This window comes from Mesocricetus auratus, unplaced genomic scaffold (genome assembly GCF_017639785.1).
Source record: "Mesocricetus auratus isolate SY011 unplaced genomic scaffold, BCM_Maur_2.0 Super-Scaffold_100676, whole genome shotgun sequence".
NCBI lineage: Eukaryota > Metazoa > Chordata > Mammalia > Rodentia > Cricetidae > Mesocricetus > Mesocricetus auratus.
In genome coordinates this window covers 127,436,330-127,457,072 of record NW_024429266.1, presented here as the reverse complement: position 1 = coordinate 127,457,072, position 20,743 = coordinate 127,436,330, and the positions used below count along the sequence as shown (strand labels likewise).

The window sequence follows — 20,743 nt, the reverse complement described above, 5'->3', positions numbered from 1 at the left end:
TTTTTCTGGAAAGTGAAAGCCAGGTTGTCATTACAATGTTTCATGGATAGCTTGTAGACTCCATAGTGTACAGGCAGATCTTTTATTGCACATTTCCCGTGAGCTGTGCTAACATTATCACTGAAATTAAATTTGTGTTAAATTTTAAAGCCGATAGGTATGTGTCACTAGTAGACATGGGTAATCTCACAGAGTGTTTAAATCTTGCACACTAGGATTCTTTCAAACAATGGAACTCTTCCCAGAAATGAGTGTAAACAGAACTCAAGTAGCCATGCAAATGCAGTCCTTGTGAAAGTGTGACATGAGCAGAAACACAAATTAAGGCATTCAGTCATCAGATAGAGATTAGTCTCTGTGACATGCCCAGCAATCCTGTAGAAACATGAGACAGCAAAAGAGGGAGCAGTAAACATTGAATGTTAGAGACACTGCTTTTATGGAGGGGTGGGCAAACAGAATGCACCACACTGTCCGATACCACGAAGAAGAAGCATACAGTGAGCAAAATGTGAGTGTGCTGGAGTTAGGCACTTGAGCGAAGAACAAAGGACTCCCCAGGGAGACTGTGAAATGAAGAAGGAAGACGTGAGAGAATGTGACTGAACTTGTTCTTTCATTCCCCAGAAGCCTGTGGTGTAAGACTAAGAATGAAGAGCATTTAGAAATCTGTACTCACAAACACCTGAGACTGTGACTTTACTTTATGCAAATATGCTGGATTTATTCACAGAGAATATGAAATGACAGTAGAAGCCACACAGAAGCCTTTACAGGCCAGACGGATGGTCATGTACATTTCGTGTGAGAAATGAAGGAAGGCTTTAGGTGAAGGAAGTAGCCTCTTGTTGTCATGTGACTATCACTTCATAGAAACCACAGTGCAGACACCAACCGAGACCGAGACAGGGCACAGGAAAGTGACGCTACTGTCTGCTTAGGTAAGTGGTGAGAATTCTTCATTCTTTCGGATCTACTCTTTCTCTGGTTTCCCCAGCTTGGGATTGTTGTCTGATCTGTATGCTCCATCTTACAGCATCAGCTCATGCCACACTTGCTTGTGTTCATGGTCATGTGGAAGTCAAACGACAATCTGTAAGAGAAGCATACATCAGGAGGTTTTAAAAATTCCTAAGAGATTATCACTATTAGAGGGGAAAGTATCCTATCTTGAGCAGATGTTATAACTTCAGAACTCTGCTGGGTGATTTTCCTTAATGTGTAAAGCAATATAAAATTTCATTTATGGTCTTTTATTACGTTCAGGCATTCGATTTGCATCACATTCTATCACTTTAAGGGATATATTGTTGAAATGTGTCCATGCTTGTCCAAAAATTATCTTCTATCACCATTTGGCTCTAAAGATAGTGAAATTTACCTCAGTTCAGAAACTTGAGCTAAAGGCTCCTAAACAGCAGTTTAGTTATTCTTCATGTGTAAATGTTAATGGAAGATGAGCCTCTAAAATAGTATTTCATTGTTCTTTATTAAAAACAAAGGGGGGACCCCAACAATATGGCTCATCCAGTGTTTGAAATCAGTAACATGGTTAATAAGGTTTCTTCTATTTCACTCTTGATCTAAACTTTTCACTCCAATCTGGTAAATTATCCAGATTTGAACTAAAATGTCCCCTGGGCACTATGAAATGAGGGAAGTCAGTGTACTCTTCATCCCCCAGTGTTGGGGAGCAACGGCTGCTATTCCTGGATGCCAACATGTACAAGAAGTTTGTCTCATGTGGATACTAGGCCCTCAGTGACCCTCCGCATCCAGTTTCTGCAATATAAAATATGAGAGTCTACACAAACGAGGTGCAAACATTGTGCCCCGTCCACTGCACTGGATGGATTGTTGGTGGGGTTAAGACACACTACAAAGGAACTATTGGCAGGACCACGGATACTCTTGGTTGTGTACTTCAGACTCCAGCTATTGCAGAATTGCTGGACATGTGAAAAGAGCTTGGCAGGAAGCCCCAAGTATCTTTGAATTCCAAAGGTCTTTTATTGAAATGTGAGAGCTCAGGCCGTTGTTGTTAAACAAATTATAAAATTGCCTTTGCAACTGACCATCTGGGGTGGAATCATGGCCAAGATACAGAAATTTGGAAAGAGCCTTATGAAGACGACTATCATGAGCAAGCCTGAACCATAGACACTATAGAAGGTTAAAGGTCAAGATCCAGAATAAGGAAGTCATTCCTCTCAATTAGAAAAGGTTCTGGTAACCAGATGGAAGATGGCAGGACTTTATCTGACTACAAGTAAAACCAGTCCACTCGTTATCTTGTGTTGGGACTTAGAGGAAGTCTTACACCACTCCCAATAAGAGCAAACATAAGAGAGAGAAGGTTAAATTGATTGTCGTGAAATGCTAGAATGTGAATAAAAAAGGCAAAATCTGTGTCAAGAGATGAATTCAGGATAGTTTTCCCAGGGCCAGCCTCTTTGACAGACAGTAATGGGGTAAGTGCTATGTCACCGTCTGCTTTAGCAAACCAGAAAACTGATAAGAAAAAAATAGGAAATGAAAAAACTGTAAAATTATCAGTGTCTCTTATTTGTGAGTTTTTACACTATTCCAAAAGTGTTGTACCCTTTTTGTCTGATGAAACTTTTAGTAGTATGCTTAATATAGTGGTTTAATATTAGCCTCTTTCTGCCTGATAGTGGACTTTGGATTTCTGTTGTCTTTCTGGCATATAGACTAAATATACTAGACTATATTTTAGGTGTATCCTCTTAGTTAAAATAAGACATCCACCTATTCAAGTTTAAATGATTTTACCATAATTCACATTCTATCAATAATCACATTAAAACTGCCACTGTGTTGACTGCTTCCATGTTTTTCTTGCAGTCAGTTGAAAATATCAGTGCAGCGTAAAGTAAAAATAGCTGCAAACCTAATGAATGGAAGTACACAAGACAGAGTTAACCATGGGAAACTTTCGTTCCTTCCTAACAAGCTTAGCAGATACTAAGAACTTAATCTTACATTGGATAGAAATCCATGCACGTTTGTAACTGGAAGCTTTACCCACAGCTTTTATTTCTCAATTATGTGCTGAGGAAATGTACATTATTTTCCAGATATATATCTACTCAGTCGGGAAATTTACATGGCTTCCCTTGGAGTGTTAAGAAAGTAGATAGCCGGGCGGTGGTGGTGCACGCCTTTAATCCCAGCACTCGGGAGGCAGAGGCAGGCGGATCTCTGTGAGTTCGAGGCTGGGCTGGACCGATAGCCTCCAAAACAATACAGAGAAACCCTGTCTCGTAAAAACCAAAAAAAAAAAAAAAAGTAGATAAACTGGCATACAAATGGACTTTGGGTGCCCATCCCACAATGAGGGATGCTCTCTCGGCCTGTCCACTTGCGGGAGGGCCTAGGTCCTGCCCTGGATGAAATGACAAACTCTGAAAATCCCCCACGGAGGGCCTCACCCTCCCTGAGAATCCGAGTGGGGATTGGGAGGGGGACTGTGGGGCCTGGTGGGGAGGCAGGGGAGGAGGGGAGGGAGAGAGAGCTAGGATTGACATGTGTTTCTAATTTCAATTTTTAAAAATGAGGAAAAAAAGGAAGGGAGAAACTCAAAAATAAGGAAGGAAAGAAGGAAGGAAGGAAGGAAGGAAGGAAGGAAGGAAGGAAGGAAGGAAGGAAGGAAGAGGATAAACTTGTTTTGCTTTCTGTTCTCTTCAGGGAGTAAATGAAATTTTCCCTATGTGAAATATTTACAACTTCATAGGAACAGAAAGTTTAGAAATGAAGCCACCACGAAAAATGAACTTGGCATGATGCCAGAGGTCTCAGGTTCTATCCAAATCAGATGCAGTCAAATCATAGCCAAATAACCTGAGTGGCATTTTTGGTTGTTTGGCTGGTTGGTTGGTTAGTTGTCTGGCTGCCTGGGTGGCTGGTTGGTTTGTTGGGGCAAAGTCTCTCTATGTAGCACTGGCTGTTCTAGAACTTCTGTACATCATTCTGGCCTAGAACTCAGAGATCTCCCTGCCTCTGGTTAAGTGTTGAGACTAAAAATCTGTCTGCCCACCCACAGCTAAGCACTGAGCCGAACTCCTGGAATCCAGTTGCAGAGAGGGAGGAGTGATGAAACCCAGGGTGGGGAAACCCACAGAAACAGTTGATTTGAACAAGGGGGAGCTCATGGACCCCAGACTGACAGCTGGGAAACCAGCACAGGACTGAAACAGGCTCCCTGACCATGGGTGTCAGTTAGGAGGCCTGGGCAGTCTATGAGGCCTCTGGTAGTGGAATAGCATTTATCCCTAGTGTACAAATGGACTTTGGGAGCCCACACCACATAGACTGATACTCTCTCAGCCTACATACATGGGGAAGGACCTACTTAGGCCCTGCCCCAAATGACTTGACAGATTTTGATGATCCCTCGTGAAAGGCCTCACCCTCCTTGGGGAGCAGAAGGGGGATGGGATGGGAGGTCGGTGGAGGGCATGGGAGGATGGGAGGGAGAGGGAACTGGGATAAATTTTTTTTAAAAATCTGTCTGCCTTTGCCTACTGACTGTTGGGATTAAATGTTTGTACCACCATGCTAGGTGGCATTTCTTGTGTAAGGAAAATTAGAGTCTAATTATATATAATATAATATAATATATATATATAAAAATATTCTTTAGTCTTGCCCCTTTGTGTCCCCACTGAAATGTGATGTGTATAAATGAACAGCTTTGTTTTTAGGCTTCCTTGCTCTAGACTTGAACAAACACCATATCACCTTTTTTACAAGGCATCCATTCCCACAACTTCTACTCCTCAAGCTCTTTTACTTTTAGTTACTTTGGTCCTTAGCCTGTAATTTGAAATTTGCAACCAAGTTTACCAGTAGATCTGTCTTGACTTTTGAATGAAGGTAACAGTCATCATTTGCTTGATGTCCCTTACACTATTTATTGCCATCTTATTTTACTAAATTAGCTGGTCCACTCAGGCTTGGAGATGTAGTAAGTATGACTGTTCTTGACATTAAAGAAACTGAATTCGTTTGGGTTTTGTTGCTTTTGGTTTTGTTTCTTCTTTTTCTGTGAGAGGTCACAAGGGTAGGAGCAGACTGGGACGACTTGGGAGTGAGTGTGATCAGGGTGCATTTTGTGAAATTTCCCAAAAATCAACAAAAATATAATGTTGGAATAATTCTACAATAAAACAGTAAAAGGAAAAAGGAAAGAAGGAAGGAAAGGAGGGAGGGAGGGAGGGAGGAAGGAAGGAAGGAAGGAAGGAAGGAAGGAAGGAAGGAAGGAAGGAAGGAAAGAAATTGCACCAAATGTTCATTTGAGACTATTCATGGGATCCAAGAACTTTTTCACACTTCCTGGTTGGTTAAGGGGTCTTTAATTTTTTCTTCAGAGTTTTGATCACAACTGAATGCTAATGCTTAATGCCTTCCAAAGGATTTATGTCTATTATTTGTAATTATGTGTCTGTGTGTGGGTATGTAGTGAGGTCCTCTACTGGTCATCTGCAAGAGCAATGTATTCAACCCTGAGCCATCCCTCCAGCCCATGACTTTGAAAAACATTACTTAACCTTTGTTGAGCTCACAGTGTGGCTTGTTTTTGCCTGTCAGAGAAGTCTGTCACATAGATGGGACATCTACTAGAATATGGTGACACTGCCATAATCCTCTTGTCACTGCACCTCTGTCCATTCGTATACTACTAATTCTGAGTAACTGACATGTATGATGTTTCAATGCATGCTAATGAAATTATCTAGGATTTTCTTTTAAATTTCTGTCTTTTCCCCAATTTTCTCTCCTCTGAAACTACTGAAAGATCAGGATCACCTTTGCCTTTGTGACTTAGGAGACTTTATCTGAACAGCCACGGCAGTAACTCATTGCCAAGTCAGTTTTCATTTCTACTTTCTTTTTTATTTGGTTAATTATCTCACACAGTTCTGGATTCTGCCCTTCAAGTGTTGGACTGTAGTTTAGCTTGATGTTTTCAAACTATTTTACTGCTAGTATGAGCCTTTTATTGGCAATATTTTTTTTGCTGTGGTTTGTTATTTCGTTTTTTAGTTTAACCATATGTTTTTTAGCTATTCTTTTTATGTTTCAACTTTTCTTTCTTTGAGCTTGCAGCAGAATGATTTCTCAAATAACATGCAGTTAAAGATGTGAGTCCAATGAAAACATCTAAATTTGTGCCCTTCACTATGAGAAAGAACTCTGTAGTTACCCTCCCTCCCTTCCATGCCTTCTGAGCTCACACTGTATGTTACATGCTGTAAGGGGACTTTTGTTTAATTTATTCTATGACAATTTCATATATACTAATTTCAAGTCACACTCATCCCTCCTCTTCCATCCCCCCCCCTCACCAAGCCCCTTCCTGGGAACAAGCCTCCCACTCCCCCTGTCTTTGTTTCACTTTGTCCTTGTTGTGTGACTTACTGAGCTTAATCTGGGTGTCCCATGGGCACAGATGTTGAGAAATCCACTCAAAACAAGATGACCACACCACTGAAGACAATGACTGCCCCTACAGCAACCATGAACTCAAGGACAGGCTGGGCTCCTTGAGTTCCAATGGATAGGGGCTTTTTAGGTAATGTTTTCTCTATAATTCTGCAGGTGAAGAAGCTAAAGCTAGAAAGAGATAAGTGCCCTCAGTCACTGAGACAGTATGTGACAGGGGTGACTCCCCGGGACTGTCTCCTGCTCTCTCACTGCTGGCCTTGCATCTCAGTGCATCTGGTCAGGTATTTGAAGAAGGCATGCTTTTAAAAGAGTGAGATTATGGCCACAGAAATGAACACACACACACACACACACACACACACTCACACACAGAGGTCTAGATAAAGCACTAAAACTTCTCTTGGTGTTATTGTGAAATTTCTTTCAATATTTTGTTGGTCATAGACACGTTTACTTGGAATCTCTTATTTTTGTGCAAAGCCTTATTAAGTATATTACATATTTTAGAGTCAGTAGTTATTCCCAGCCACATTTATCTTGACCTGTTTTTTGTTTTTTGTTTTTTGGGTTTTTTTTTGGTTTTACGAGACAGGGTTTCTCTGTTTTGGAGGCTGTCGGTCCAGCCTGGCCTTGAACTCACAGAGATCCGCCTGCCTCTGCCTCCCGAGTGCTGGGATTAAATGCGTGCGCCACCAACGCCCGGCTTGACCTGTTTTTTAATACTGCCAAAATCCACGTATCTAGCCTGACAAGCACAAGCCTACAAGTTGGGAATTTTGAACCTATAGAGCAGGATCTTTCCCTTGTAATGGAAGGAACGTATACAAGAACTAAGAAGTGTGACGTGTAAGCACGGCTTCCTTATGTCACAGCCGTTGAAAGAATGTTCCAGAGGAAAAAATAAGTTTTTGTCAGTTGTACTTGTATCTCCAAATCTCACACTGAAGATGTTTTCAAGGAAATATAGATAGCTAAGAAATTTAACAGTCTTCTTTGAGTGAGCAGCAAGATAAAGTAGCATAACTACTTACTACTAATAAAACAACCCCTTTGTAAGAAGTCACAAGGTGGTCACTGAAATGTGTGGACACTTGACTGAAATAAGTTGTAGATTTAATTTTTAGATACATATGCAGTGGACATATGTATCTGCACATATATACAATGCATGTAAGAAGAAGTAAATTCCTTTTTGTGCCATGGAAACTGATATATGATAACCGAATTTTATGAAAAGCTCTTCAGTGAAAACTACAACTAGGAATAACAGTTTCACAGTCTGTGGGCTATTTTGTTCTTTTAATATTTAAAATAAGTACATCAAGGAACTATAACATGTTTTCATTTTCTAGCAAAAATTGTAATTTCATAATATATATTTCTAAAGGATCTTTATTACCTTACATTTTTAAGGAACTAATTATTGCTTTCGTGTGTGTGCATGCATGCGTGTGTGTGTGTGTGTGTGTGTGTGTGTGTGTGTGTGTGTGTGTGTGTGTGTGTGTGTAATGCATGTGTACCATGGTACGCATGTGGAAGTTATTCTGATCATTATGGAGTCAGTCCTCTGCTTTCAAACTTATGGGTGTTCTGGAGATAGAATGCAGGTGGCCAGCAAGCTTAACCTTTGGCAGAGAGGGAGTTATCGCTCTCTCCATCTTGTTTTTGAGGCGGGGTCTCTCTTGTTATTTCTGCCACTGTGCTTGCTGTATTCGCTAAGCTTTAGGCCCATTCTCCTGTCTCTGTCTCTGTCTCTGCCTCCACCTGACCACAGCAGTGCTGGAGCTAGGAGTACAGACCTGAGCATTTTGACATGGGCTTCATGTATGGAACTCGGGTAGGTCGTTAGATCTACACAGCATGTGCATTTACCTGCTGAGCCATTTTACCAGCTCAGAAAAGAAACCATTTTAGTTCACCAATTTTTAATAACATAATTCTTTATTGACTCTTTGGGAATTCCTCATCAAGCACCCCAATCCCACTCACCTCCCAGTACCTCCATAACTGTCCCTCACCCCTGCAGTCTCCCCCCAAAAAGAGTGGCTTAAAAAGATTAATTCAAAACAAAAACAAACAAATAAATAACCTCACTCCTCCATCTTTCCAAAACCTCTTCATTCATCCTGGTGTCATTGGGAGCTGCAGTGTGTTACTCAGTATACCCTTTGTCCAATCAGCTTCACCCACAAAATTCTCATTGGTCTGGTAGTAGGCCTCTGGCAAACCATCATCACTAGACCCTCCGTGTAATTGACAAGTTTAAATGAGAATTTTCATGTACCTTCTACAATTATTGTATCAGTATGTGGTAGCCAATGATTATTCTTGTCTACAATGTGAGATTAAGGTAATTATTAATGCTGATAACAGTTTAGTATTATATTAAAATTTTTACCTATATAACTCTTATTTTCAATGTTATTACTTTTTATTTTATTTTTAAATAACTTGTTTTACATGTCAATCCCAGTTCCCTCTCCCTCCCCTCCTCCCGCACTCCCCATCCCCCCCACCTATATAACTCTTATCATCTAAAATCTATATCAAAATCTGTATAATTCAGTAGGTTTCGAAATTCAGGATAACTCTATAAACTAGCCCAAAGATACAGGGTAACTGAGTAGAATTCAACTTCAAGTGAAAATGTCTGTCAGTTACCGGGTCATTATAAAACCACATACACTCCACAGTTACAGTTGATTAATGTAAGCATTAAAATTTTATGAGGTTTCTGTAGTCTCACTTTGAGTGTTTACAAACTGGCATAGCCATCTCCTAGGGGAACAGTGAAACAAGTGAAAATCATGAAATCAGCATAGCTGTTTGACAAAGTTCCAGAAAAGCTGAGTCACATGCTGTGAACCAATACCTTTTACTGTCAGTTTCAATCTCTGTGTGTTACACTCTTGGGGAGGCTATTAGCATAATGGTTTATCCACATCTTTTCTGAGAAAATTGTTTCCGTATACCCCTGAGGAAGTCCTGAACATACTACCTACTGCTTTCAGGGAAGAAACCTTAGTTGACCCTACTTGGGGGTCTGCTCTGTGCCTTGGAGTTTGTTATCTGCCCCTACACAAACTCAAGAACAAAATAGTTAGAACCCTGTGAATTCAGAAGATGCTGACAAGGTATAGCACATCAGAGCACAGAACTCCTTTTACAGCGTACTTAGAAGTCCTTAGAAACATAACCTACACAACAGAGGATCACATACGTACTAAGATTCTAAAAAGAATTCAGCAGTAAAAGCTAGAATGACTAAGATAACATAACAGCATGCATAGGTGTCGTAAGAATGACATAGAAGGGTAGTGGCCTTGTCCTCAATATTTCTCGTCTTGTCTGAGCGCCTCCTGTCAGCCTCGACCGAGCACCATGCCTTCGATAGAGTTGCAGAGTTCTGATGGAGAGATATTTGAAGTTGATGTAGAAATTGCCAAATGATCTGTGACCATCAAGACCATGCTGGAAGATTTGTGAATGGATGATGAGGGAGATGATGATTCTGTTCCTTTACCAAATGTTAATGCAGCAATTCTAAAAAAGGTCATTCAGTGGCGAACCCATCACAAGGATGACCCTCCTCCTCCTGAGGATGATGAGAACAAAGAAAAGCAGACAGATGATATTCCTGTTTGGGACCAAGAATTCCTGAAAGTTGACCAAGGAACACTTTTTGAACTTATTCTAGCTGCAAACTATTTAGACATCAAAGGTTTACTTGATGTCATGTGCAAGACTGTGGTCAGTATGATTAAGGGGAAAACTCACGAGGAGATTCATAAAACCTTCAGTATCAAAAACGACTTTACTGAAAAGGAAGAAGCCCAGGTACTCAAAGAGAACCAGTTATGTGAAGAGAAGTGAAGTACTGTGACTGACACTGTAACACTAGAAGGGTTTGTCTAAATGCTAGTTGCACTGCTTTGCCTATAATTGTTAATATTAGAGAACAGTAGACAAACAGCCTTGTCCTCATTGCATATATAGTTCTAGTACAGATCTGACCTATGGCTGAGTTTCTTCTATGAGCAGAAGTTGTGTGTGTGTGTGTGTGTGTGTGTGTGTGTGTGTTTGTGAGTGTGTGTTTTCTCATTACTCTGAACTTTGAGTTCTCTGTGGGGAAAAAAAAAAGAATGACATAGAAGAATATAAGAAAAGTAAGGTATTAAGATTTGTCATTCCTAAAAAGATTTTTTTGCATCAAGTTGCTATAATGTTAGCTAATTTAGAATCAAAAGAATTCTTTTGTCTAACAAATTCTGATAAGATTATAAATACACATATTATTAAGAATTGAATAATAGCTGCAGCGGTTCCTAAGCCTGGGAAAATTTTTCTCAGGTTTAGTCTAATTTGCAAGTGATCTCACTAACTGCCAAAAGTTAATAATATACTGCTCAAAGTGTGGTGATTTGCCTGGACTGACTCACATATTATCTAGAACATCATAAAACCGAAAACTACTGCCAGCCCAAGAACATGTTGCTATATTATGCTTGCTTAAGCTGAAATGATCTACAGAATTCTAGCAATAGGGATATGGGATTGGTAATAAAATCTATTCTATCAAGACTTAACCTGTATGTAACCTCTGTATCTCTTGAGAAACGACAAATGTCTTTAAAATCTGTACAGATAAATAAATTTTCTGATTGTTAGTGAGATTTGCCAAGCCTTCCTGATGGGGCAATGTCCTTTTGTATGCTGTATGTGTTTCTATTATTGTTGATGAGTAAATGTCGACTGGCCAGTAGTCAGGCAGGAAATATAATTGGGGCTACCAGACTAGGAGATTTCTGGGAAGAGGAAAGGCAAAGAGAAGCAGCCAGGCAGATACCATATAGCTACCGGCAAGACAAGACACTGGGCATTCTCTGGTAAGTTAAAGTCACATTGAAATACATAGATAAATAGATATGGCTTAGAAAGAACTAGCCAATAAGAAACCCACATAAAACTTGACAAAAGTTTAAAAAGGATTTTGAACAAAAGAATAAAGTCAAGCATGGCTTCTTGGTAGCAGCATTTTCTTGGGTGGGCTCTGTTTACCTTTAAGAGACTCATCATTAGGAGCAAACACCGTGCAGCTCCTTTAAGAGGCTCTGCTACCTAACAATTAAATGCCAGCAGCATGCTTCCTGGTGGTGGCATGGACCTAGAAACTAGAGCTGTAGCAATAAATATGGCTCCTACCAGTACTCCACTACAAGCAACTCTCATAAAGCCAAGGAATAAGGCAGGGCCCACTGCCACTTTAATTTTACCCATACTGTTCAGCAGATAATACTCACATAATCCGATGTAGGACACGGAAGAAGTAAGAGTTCTGGACCCTTTTCTCTGGTAAGAGAAGAACACGTGGAAATACTCAGATTAGCAGTTATGGGTTAATAATTGAGTCAGAGGTAGCCAACAAGAAACCAAGCAAAATGGCCAACAACTTCATAATTTAAAAAAAAAAGACTCATGTAAGCAAAAAAGATAGAGATATACAGTAAAGACTGATTCAGATAAAGAAAAATCTCTAAAGGGTTTACAGTGTGTTTATAAATATATGAAGGCTTGGGAGAGGAAAGAAAAAGGATAAAGTCCTTAAAAAAGAAATAGAATAGCTAGATGGTGGTGGCGCACGCCTTTAATCCCAGCACTCGGGAGGCAGAGGCAGGCGGATCTCTGTGAGTTCGAGGCCAGCCTGGTCTAGAGAATGAGTTCTAGGACAACCAAAAATACACAGAGAAACCCTGTCTCAAAAAACAAAAAGAGCTGGGCGTTGGTGGTGCACGCCTTTAATCCCAGCACTCGGGAGGCAGAGGCAGGCAGATCTCTGTGAGTTCGAGGCCAGCCTCGTCTACAGAGCGAGTTCCAGGACAGCCTCCAAAGCCACAGAGAAACCCTGTCTCGAAAAACCAAAAAAAAAAAAACAAAAAACAAAAAACAAAAAACAAAAAGAATAAAAATTAAAAGTAACAGAAATAGAGTAATTTTAAAAAGCCACGTAAAGATGGAAAATACACAGAGAATCTGATGCTGTATGTTATTGTGTTGCCTTTGAATTGTTTGACTGCTGAGAAAGAAGCAACAGTGGCTAAAAGACACTATAAATGCTGCTGAATTAATGTAACCTATATATTTTGAAAATGCCTTGACTTCAAAATTTAAGTCTAAGGACATGTTACTCTGGAAAAGAGATTTTAGTTCTGTTTCCACAGAAGATGAAAAGCTGTGGATTCCTTCCAGACTAATATGGTTTGATCAAGCAAGACCCCCTGAAGCAGTGGCCCAGGTGATCCAACATCCAAAACAGCTGAGATATTGGAGCCTCACAGACCACTACAGCCAGGATTTGATTTGGCCATGGTTCTGGGTTTTCTCATTATCCTCTTTGGACTGACAGCATCCCCAAACAGGAGGAAGCAGTTTGGAGATAACTACACCCACATTTTCAAATATTGTTTATAAATGTTTGTTTTCATTTAAATGGGTTGGTTATAAATGGTTAATGATCACAGTAGATCTCTTTCTTTAAAAAAAAGGGAATATGATATAGAAATGAATACTTTGCATTAGTATGATTTTGGTTTGATACAAATTTAAGGTCAATTTTGTTATACATATATTTCTACTCTTGCTTAGGTATCATGTTCATACATATCTTTTACAAATGTAGTGTATAATTAAATACAGATTATAATCACCTATAATAGTCAAAACTTACAGTTGTGTTAGATTTTCTAGATATACAGAGATATACATTTCAAATGAATAGTTATTCTTCAAAACCTTTCATAGACCTACAGAATATGACATTTAAAGTGGTTTATTAGGGTTTTTCATGACAATAAGACACAACTGCTCCTGAAATACCAATTATGTCAGAGAGGAAGATGGACATTGAAGAAAATCTATAGAGTTTGTCTTCAATTTGGCAAAACTGGCCTATTGAACAAAAAACTGCTCTTATCTGGACTGCTTGACAGCATGCTATATAAAATGAACATATAGGACCCACAGGAAAGTGACTGCTGAACTTGTAAAAACAAGGTGGGACAGTCCTGCAGGGTTCCTGCTTCATGGAAGAGTCTGCCAGACATTCTGTAGGACGCATAGAAAAATGACTGACAAACTGCCAATATAGGTAGACAGCTTCAAATTTCCTGCTTCACTGAGAAATCTGTCAAAGATGCTAGGCCTATAGGTCAAAGATGGATGCCCCAACGTTGTAGAGGAACTTTGGGTGACTGTGCAGGCAGTGAGATGCCTCTATCAATATTAGCCTTCTGAGATGTTTGATGGTGTTGAAAACAGATAGTTATGATTATAGTTTTCCTTAGTAATGATAAAAGATAAGTTACATATAAAGCTCAAAAAGATTGGATAAATGATAGAATTTTTTCTTTAAATTTTGCCAAATGTAAGTGGGGTAAATATTGTTAACTATAGTTCTTGCTTTATAACTGTTTTGTTTTATATATTTTTTATGATGTTAAAGTCAAAACCTTCCTTTTTATTAGGACAGAAAACAGGAGATGATGGGGGAGGTCCTTCTGTATGCTGTGAATATATGTTTCTCTTATTGGTTGATGAATAAATGCTGATTTGCCAGTAGCCAGCCAGGAAGTATAGGCAAGGTTCCCAGACTAGGAGAATTCTGAGAAAAGGAAAGGCATAGAGAAGCCACCAGGCAGACACCATGTAGCTACCAGTAAGATAGGATGCTGGACATTCTCTGGTAAGCCAAAACCACAGGGAGATACACAGATTAATAGATATGGGTTAATAATTAAGAGAGAGCTAGCTAATAAGAAATCTGAGCCATTGGCCAAGCTGTTATAATATATATAATATAAGCCTCTGTGTATTTATTTGGGACTAAGTGCAGTGGGACCAGGCAAAAAAGAAACTCCATCTACAAATGGCACTCCCAACATGATTGTTAGTCAGTTAGATTTGCAAAGTCTTCCCATCTTTCTCAAGCTTTCCCTCACCTGATCTTACATCCTCTCTGGAACCTCTCAACAAACAGTCAGTGAGTTCAAGCTGTGTTTCAGCAAGAGAGGAAGAAGGAAGGGGATGAAAGAGAGTAACTGGAAGGAATGACCAAAATTCATTATATATTCATACACTTATGAAACTATCAAAGAACTGAAAAATGAAAAAAATGCTACCTCGCTTTATTTTTCTTTCCAGAATTGTACCATGCCAAACTACAAATTGATTTATTTTAATATGAGGGGGAGAGCAGAAATTATTCGTTATATATTCGCTTACTTGGACATAAAGTATGAAGATCACAGAATAGAACAAGTCAACTGGCCCCAAATCAAACCAAGTAAGTAGCATAAATCGTTCAGATTTTGCTGGGAGAATGTGTTAAGGGTTTTCATCCTTCTTCTTGAAAATGCAAGCCCTGTCCTACAGAGCTTCACGTTGAGAAACAGCAGTTCACATAAAGTCAGCAGATCCCTACTGCTCTCTAGGCTTGCTCGGGTCTTTCTCTTCTCCATTTATGACTCAGAGACATAGAAACAGCTGGGAAACTGACCTCAGTTTGAATACCACCTCAACCAAGAGGTAGTTTACATGCCAATAAGCTAGTTTACATAAACTTCCCCCTACATCATTTCCTTCTTTATAAAATGAGACCAAGACCGAGGCTAACACCCATCTCTCAGGGTTCAGTGCTTTAAGCCTGGTAAGCATGTTACATTTTCAGTCTGGTGTTCCCTTTCCAGTTCCGCGTGTCACCTCTCGCTTGTTTACACATGTTCTTCAAATGAATCCCATTAGTTCATGTCCATTTTATTCTGGACTACGTCTTGGTCACAGAACCTCTGGGTTTTGAGCATCACTTGGTTTACTCACTAGCTCAGTAATCAAAGCTGTGCTTTTTCCCCAAAGTGAAAGAAGTTTAAAAAAAAAAAAGAAAAAAATTAAAGTAGTCTCTCCACTATTGCTTAGTTTGCCAGTTGGTGTCATCCTTGTAGATCTCTGGAAATCCCTCAAACCTAGAATGACTCCCTCTACTATAGTATCTCTCATCCTGCTCTCCTCCATTCTTCCCCCAACTCAACCTTACTGCTCAACCTTACTGCTCCCCCATATTTTCCTCTCCTCCCCTGTTCTCCCACTCTCATTTTCCTGGTTCCCTCTCCTCTCCCCCCATGTTCCCAATCTGCTCACGAGATCTTGGCTCATTCCCCTTTTCTGGGGTGTAGTGCATATCTCTCTTGGGAATCTCCCTGTTTTCCAAACTCACTGGCAATGGGATTGTAGGGTGGCACTCCCCTGATCCATGTCTAGAATCCATACATGAGTGAGTACATATGTATGTCTTTTTGTGACTGGTTTACCTCACTCAGGATGGTTTCTTCTAGTGCCATCCCTTTGCCTGCAAATTTCAACATTCCATTGGGATTTTTTTTTCCCACTGAGTAGTACTCCATTGTGTAAGTGTACCACATTTTCTCTATCCACTCTTCAGTTGTGGGGCATCTAGGTTGCTTACAGGATCTGGCTATTACAAATAGTGTTGCTATGAACATAGTGGAACAGACATCCTTGTCGTATGCATGGGCATCTTTTGGGTATATGCCTAAGAGTAGAATTGCTGGGTGTTGTGGTAGAATGAGTCCCATTTTCCTGAGGAATCTCCATACTGATTTCCAAAGTGGCTGTATGAGTCAGCACTCCAGTATAAGTTGTCATTGGTGTTTTTGATTTTAGCCATTCTGACAGGAGTAAGATGATATCTCAGAGTTGTTTTGATTTGCGTTTCCCCAATGGCTAAGGATGTTAAGCACTTTATTAAGTGCCTCTCAGCCATTTTAGACTCTTCTATTGAGAATTCTCTATTTAGTTCTGTAGACCACTTTTTAATTGGATCCCTTTGATGTTTTGGAGAGTAGCTTCTTGAGTTCTTTGCAAATTTTGGAGATCAGCCCTCTGTCAGATGTGGGGTTAGTGAATATCTTTTCCCATTCTGTGGGCTGCCTTTTTGTCTTGCTGACTGTGTCCTCTGCCTTACAGAATCTTCTCAGTTTCAGGAGGTCCCATTTATTAATGGTCAATCTCAGTGTCTGTGCTGCTGGTGTTACCTTCAGGAAGCGAGCTCCTGTACCAACTCGTTGAAGAGTATCTCCCACTTTCTCTTCTAACAGGTTCAGTGTAGCTGGGTTTGTGTTGAGGTCTTTGATCCATTTGGTCTTACGTTTTGTGCCTGGTGATAGACATGGATCTATCAGCAGTCTTCTACATGCCAATATCCAGTTATGCCAGAACCATTTGTTGAAGATGCTTTCTTTTTTTCCATTGTATGGTTTAGCTTCTTTGTCAAAAACCAGGTGTTCGTAGGTGTGTGGGTTAATTTGATTCCATTGTGTCATGCATGCTGCTCAGCCTGAGTCCGAGACTGTGGCGAGGGTATTGGGGATTGACAACACCGAAGGCTCCTCAAGAAGGCTCTCTTTTATTCCTCCCCTGGCTGGTTATTATATACCCTGACACCAGAGGGGTGGTGGGTGGCTAGAAAGAGGCTGTTAGTCTTTGGAAAAGGTGGAGGCCAGGGCAGTTCCTGTGGGCCAGCCCTTTTCAGGAACTTATTGCCCCGGGCATTGTATTGTTTTTAGTAAACATGTTTTTAGTAAACATTGTCTTATAGCTGCCTACTCCCAGGCCGATGGGGAAATGGGTCTCTGCTCAAGGTCTAGTGTCCCCACACCATTGGTCTACCTGTCTATTTTTGTGCCAATACCAAGCTGTTTTCAGGACTATAGCTCTATAATAGAGCTTGAAGTCAGGGATGGTGATGCCTCTGGACGTTGCTTTGTTGTACAGGGTTGTATTGGGTATCCTAGGTCTTTTGTTTTTCCATATAAAGTTGAGAATTGTTCTTTCAAGGTTTGTGAAGAATTGTGCTTGATGGGGATTGCATTGAGTCTGTAGATTGAGTCATTAAAGAAATAAATTAAAGAAGACACCAGAAAATGGAAAGATCTCCCATATTCTTGGATAGGTAGGATCAATGTAGAAATTGTCCCTTTAAAGAAGAAATCTTTTGAAGGGTTTGATAGAGCTCAAACAATGCAGTGCTTTTTATTTTCAAACACAATTATTTATTGATCCTTTGGTAATTTCATAACATGAACCCCAATCCTGCTCAGTTCTCAGTCCCTCCATATCAACCCCTCATCCCTACAACATGCCCCCAAAAGAACTGTCTCCAAAAAAATTAATTCAAAGAAGACAAAGAAACAAGCAAACAAACAAACCCACCTTGCTCTATCTTTCCAGCCTCTCCAACCCTTCTTCATTCACCCCAGTGGCATCAGGAGCTGTGGTGTGTCACACACTTTTTGTCCAATCAGTCCCACCCAAAAAATACTCATTGGCCTGGTTCAAGGCCTCTAGCACACCATGATCACTAGACCAAAACTCCCCTTGGATATCCTTCTGTTGCCCCAGCCATGGAGATCCTGCAGTTGAAATCTGACGACCTTACTAAACCCTGACCTTCATTGTCCCTGGGATAGCTGGTCCCACCCCTTGATGGAACTGATCCCCCTTCCTGATACGCGCACACACACACACACACAAACACAAACACTCACACACACACCCATGGGAGAGCTGGCCTGGGGAGAGATGGCCCCACCCCTCACCACTGGGTTAGGAGAGCTGGCCCAGATGATATAGGCCTAGGCAACCTGACTCTGTCCCTCACCTGAGGGAGGTGGTCCCAATGGCCTGGACTGACCAGCTCAACTACCATCCAAACCCACAACCTGGGCTTTGGGTTGGCCCACTGTCCTAGTTGGGGGTTTATGTTGCTGTGACAAAAACAACATGATCAAAAATTAAGTTGGGGAGGAAAACATTTATTAGGTTTACACTTCAGAATTGTGTTCATCACTGAAGGGCAGAATCCCAGAAATGGGAGCTGATGCAGAGGTCATGGAGGGGAGTTGTTTACTGGCTTGCTTCCCCTGGCGTATTCAGACTGCTTTTGTATAGAAACTAGGACCAGCAGCCTAGGGATGGCACCATCCACCATGGGCTGGACCCTCCCCCATTGATCACTAATAGAGAAAATGCCTTACAGCTGCATCTCAAGGAGGCATTTCCTCAGCTGAGGCTCCTTCCTCTGATGACTTTATAGCTTGTATCAAGTCGACACACAAAACCACCCAGTATACCCATCCCTAACATCTACATCATCTATGACCTGCTGGAATCCGTGAAGGGACTCATCCTGTGGAACAATAACCCCATGATGTCTGTGACTTGGGGCAATAATATAGTGTTTCTGAAAGTAAGTATATTTTTAAGTTTATAAATATGTATGTATGCATTCTATATTTAAGACTTTCACGACTTTATATGATACCTTGTTTCTATTGTTCTGGCTTCTCTCAACCTTCTTTGGTTCTGCTCTGAAGTTGACTCTTCACTTGTTCTGTTTTAGCTATTCCGTTTGGCAAAATCCCTGTTTTGGAGGTGGGAGGACTTACGCTTCACCAGAGTCTGGCAATAGCAAGATATTTGACTAAAAACACAGGTAATATACTTATGCTAGTTAATGTTTTGAATAACTGAAAAAAATCATGAGGTTTCTTTGATATTTGTTTGATAACTGCATTGTTTAGCTATGATACAATTAGGAATGGCTCTGAAGATTACAACATTATAAATGTACCATCTACATCAGTAGAGCTTTCTATGAATGCTTTAGATAGCTAATTTATTTTGTTATTTTATATTTTTATATACAGGGCCTTCCTATATAGTTTTGGTTTAGCTGGTATTTGCTATGTAACCCGAAGTGTCCTTAAATCCTTGATCCTTCTTGGATGCTTAGATGGCAGGTGTATGCTACCACATCAGACCACATCATCTCACCTTATACAGTACCCTCCCACCCCCATCACCCCCACCCCCGTATCACACCAGATTGTCGTTTCTAGAATCTAGCTGGAAAATTGGATTGGCAAGTCATGCTTGTATTGAGTATTACAATTTAGGCAGAAATAGCCAGAAATACACACAGCACGTGAGGGCTGGAACTTGTTGGACTGTTGGAATTATAATTCGTTGTCTTTCATTCTGATCATGCTGAGAAGCACAGGAAGGTGGCATCCTTGCCTCCACCGGCTCTCCTCTGAGGCCTCCTTAGCCCGTGTACCATGGAGTGGGCAGAGGTCACAGAGGTGGCCCCTGCCTTCTTCTCATCATGCTCCCCCTCCTACTTCCCCTCTCCTGTTCTTCCCACTTACAAACATTTTTAGTAAAAGGACAACTTCGGGTCTCTTTGAAAGCCGTTTTCTTTTTAATTAGCTTGCTAGAATCACCATTTTCCACTCTCAGCCTTTTCATTCCATCCCACTACTACCACCTTAGAATCCAAGCATGCTGAGCACCCAAGTGACCCACAATGATTAGCCTCCCATTTTAGGAACAAAGAGTCTTGGTTCAGCATTAAGAGTATTTGTTGCTCTTGCAGCTGACCTGGTTTCGGGTCCCAGCATCCACAACTATCTGCAACTCCAGTTCCAGGGGATCTGATAATGACTTTTGATCTCTGTGGGCACCAGGCTCACACATGGTAAACATACTTACATACATGAGGGTGAACTAACACCCATAAGATACATTTTAAAAATTTAGGCACACAGAAACTAACAGATATTTCAACAATGAAGGTTTGGGAAGAGTCAGAGGAGATGGAGTATGTCTCTGGAAGTTGGGCTTAGAAGAGAAAAGGGTATCTGAGTCGAGCCTCAGAGGATACCTAGGGTCCCAAGACCTCCCCTCTTATGAGCATCATTCTCAGGGCTTCATGAACACACCCACTCTTCTTGCTTCCAGAAATGATTCAAGAGGGTGGAGGAGGGCCCTGAAAAGGTTGCATTACTAAGGATTTCCCAGATAGTGTTGAGATGGCAAATGGACGTCACTTAGACTCAACCAACTACAGCATTACAAGTAGAGAGAAAAAGGCACAAGAAAAACAAACAAGCAAAACTTCATATTTGCAGGGTAGAGAAGGAGGTTTACTTAGCAAAATACACTGGACCTGGTTAGGAAATCCAGGGTGTGGACTTCTCTAACAACTGTAGGTTGTCACCCAGAGAGGCAGCACACTGGGAGGTCTGACTGCAGGACAATTATTCTGGTGATAGTTCTTGATTGGCCTGACTATGGGACACACATTAGAGGGCTTTGAAATCATCCAGGTGGCATCAGAAGGAGGAGGGTGGAGACTCTGAGAAAG

General features: G+C 40.7%; 1 protein-coding gene and 1 pseudogene across 3 annotated transcripts in view; both read left to right on the top strand.

Annotated features, from left to right (window-relative positions):
• The first annotated feature begins 497 nt into the window (after window positions 1-497).
• Window positions 498-20,743, top strand: part of Hpgds (hematopoietic prostaglandin D synthase) — a 34,364-nt gene continuing 14,118 nt past the window's right edge. Inside the window, exons 1-3 of one of the 3 annotated variants that reach the window (XM_040738401.1) lie at window positions 498-941; window positions 14,665-14,806; window positions 18,938-19,030. In XM_040738401.1, coding sequence (XP_040594335.1) covers window positions 14,674-14,806; window positions 18,938-19,030 — 226 coding nt within the window. In that variant the 5' untranslated portion in view covers window positions 498-941; window positions 14,665-14,673. Of the gene's footprint in view, window positions 942-2,344; window positions 2,472-14,664; window positions 14,807-18,937; window positions 19,031-20,743 lie in introns of those variants that run through there. The other 2 variants (XM_040738403.1, XM_040738402.1) reach the window with 2 other exon arrangements.
• Window positions 9,850-10,341, top strand: LOC101832726 (annotated as a pseudogene).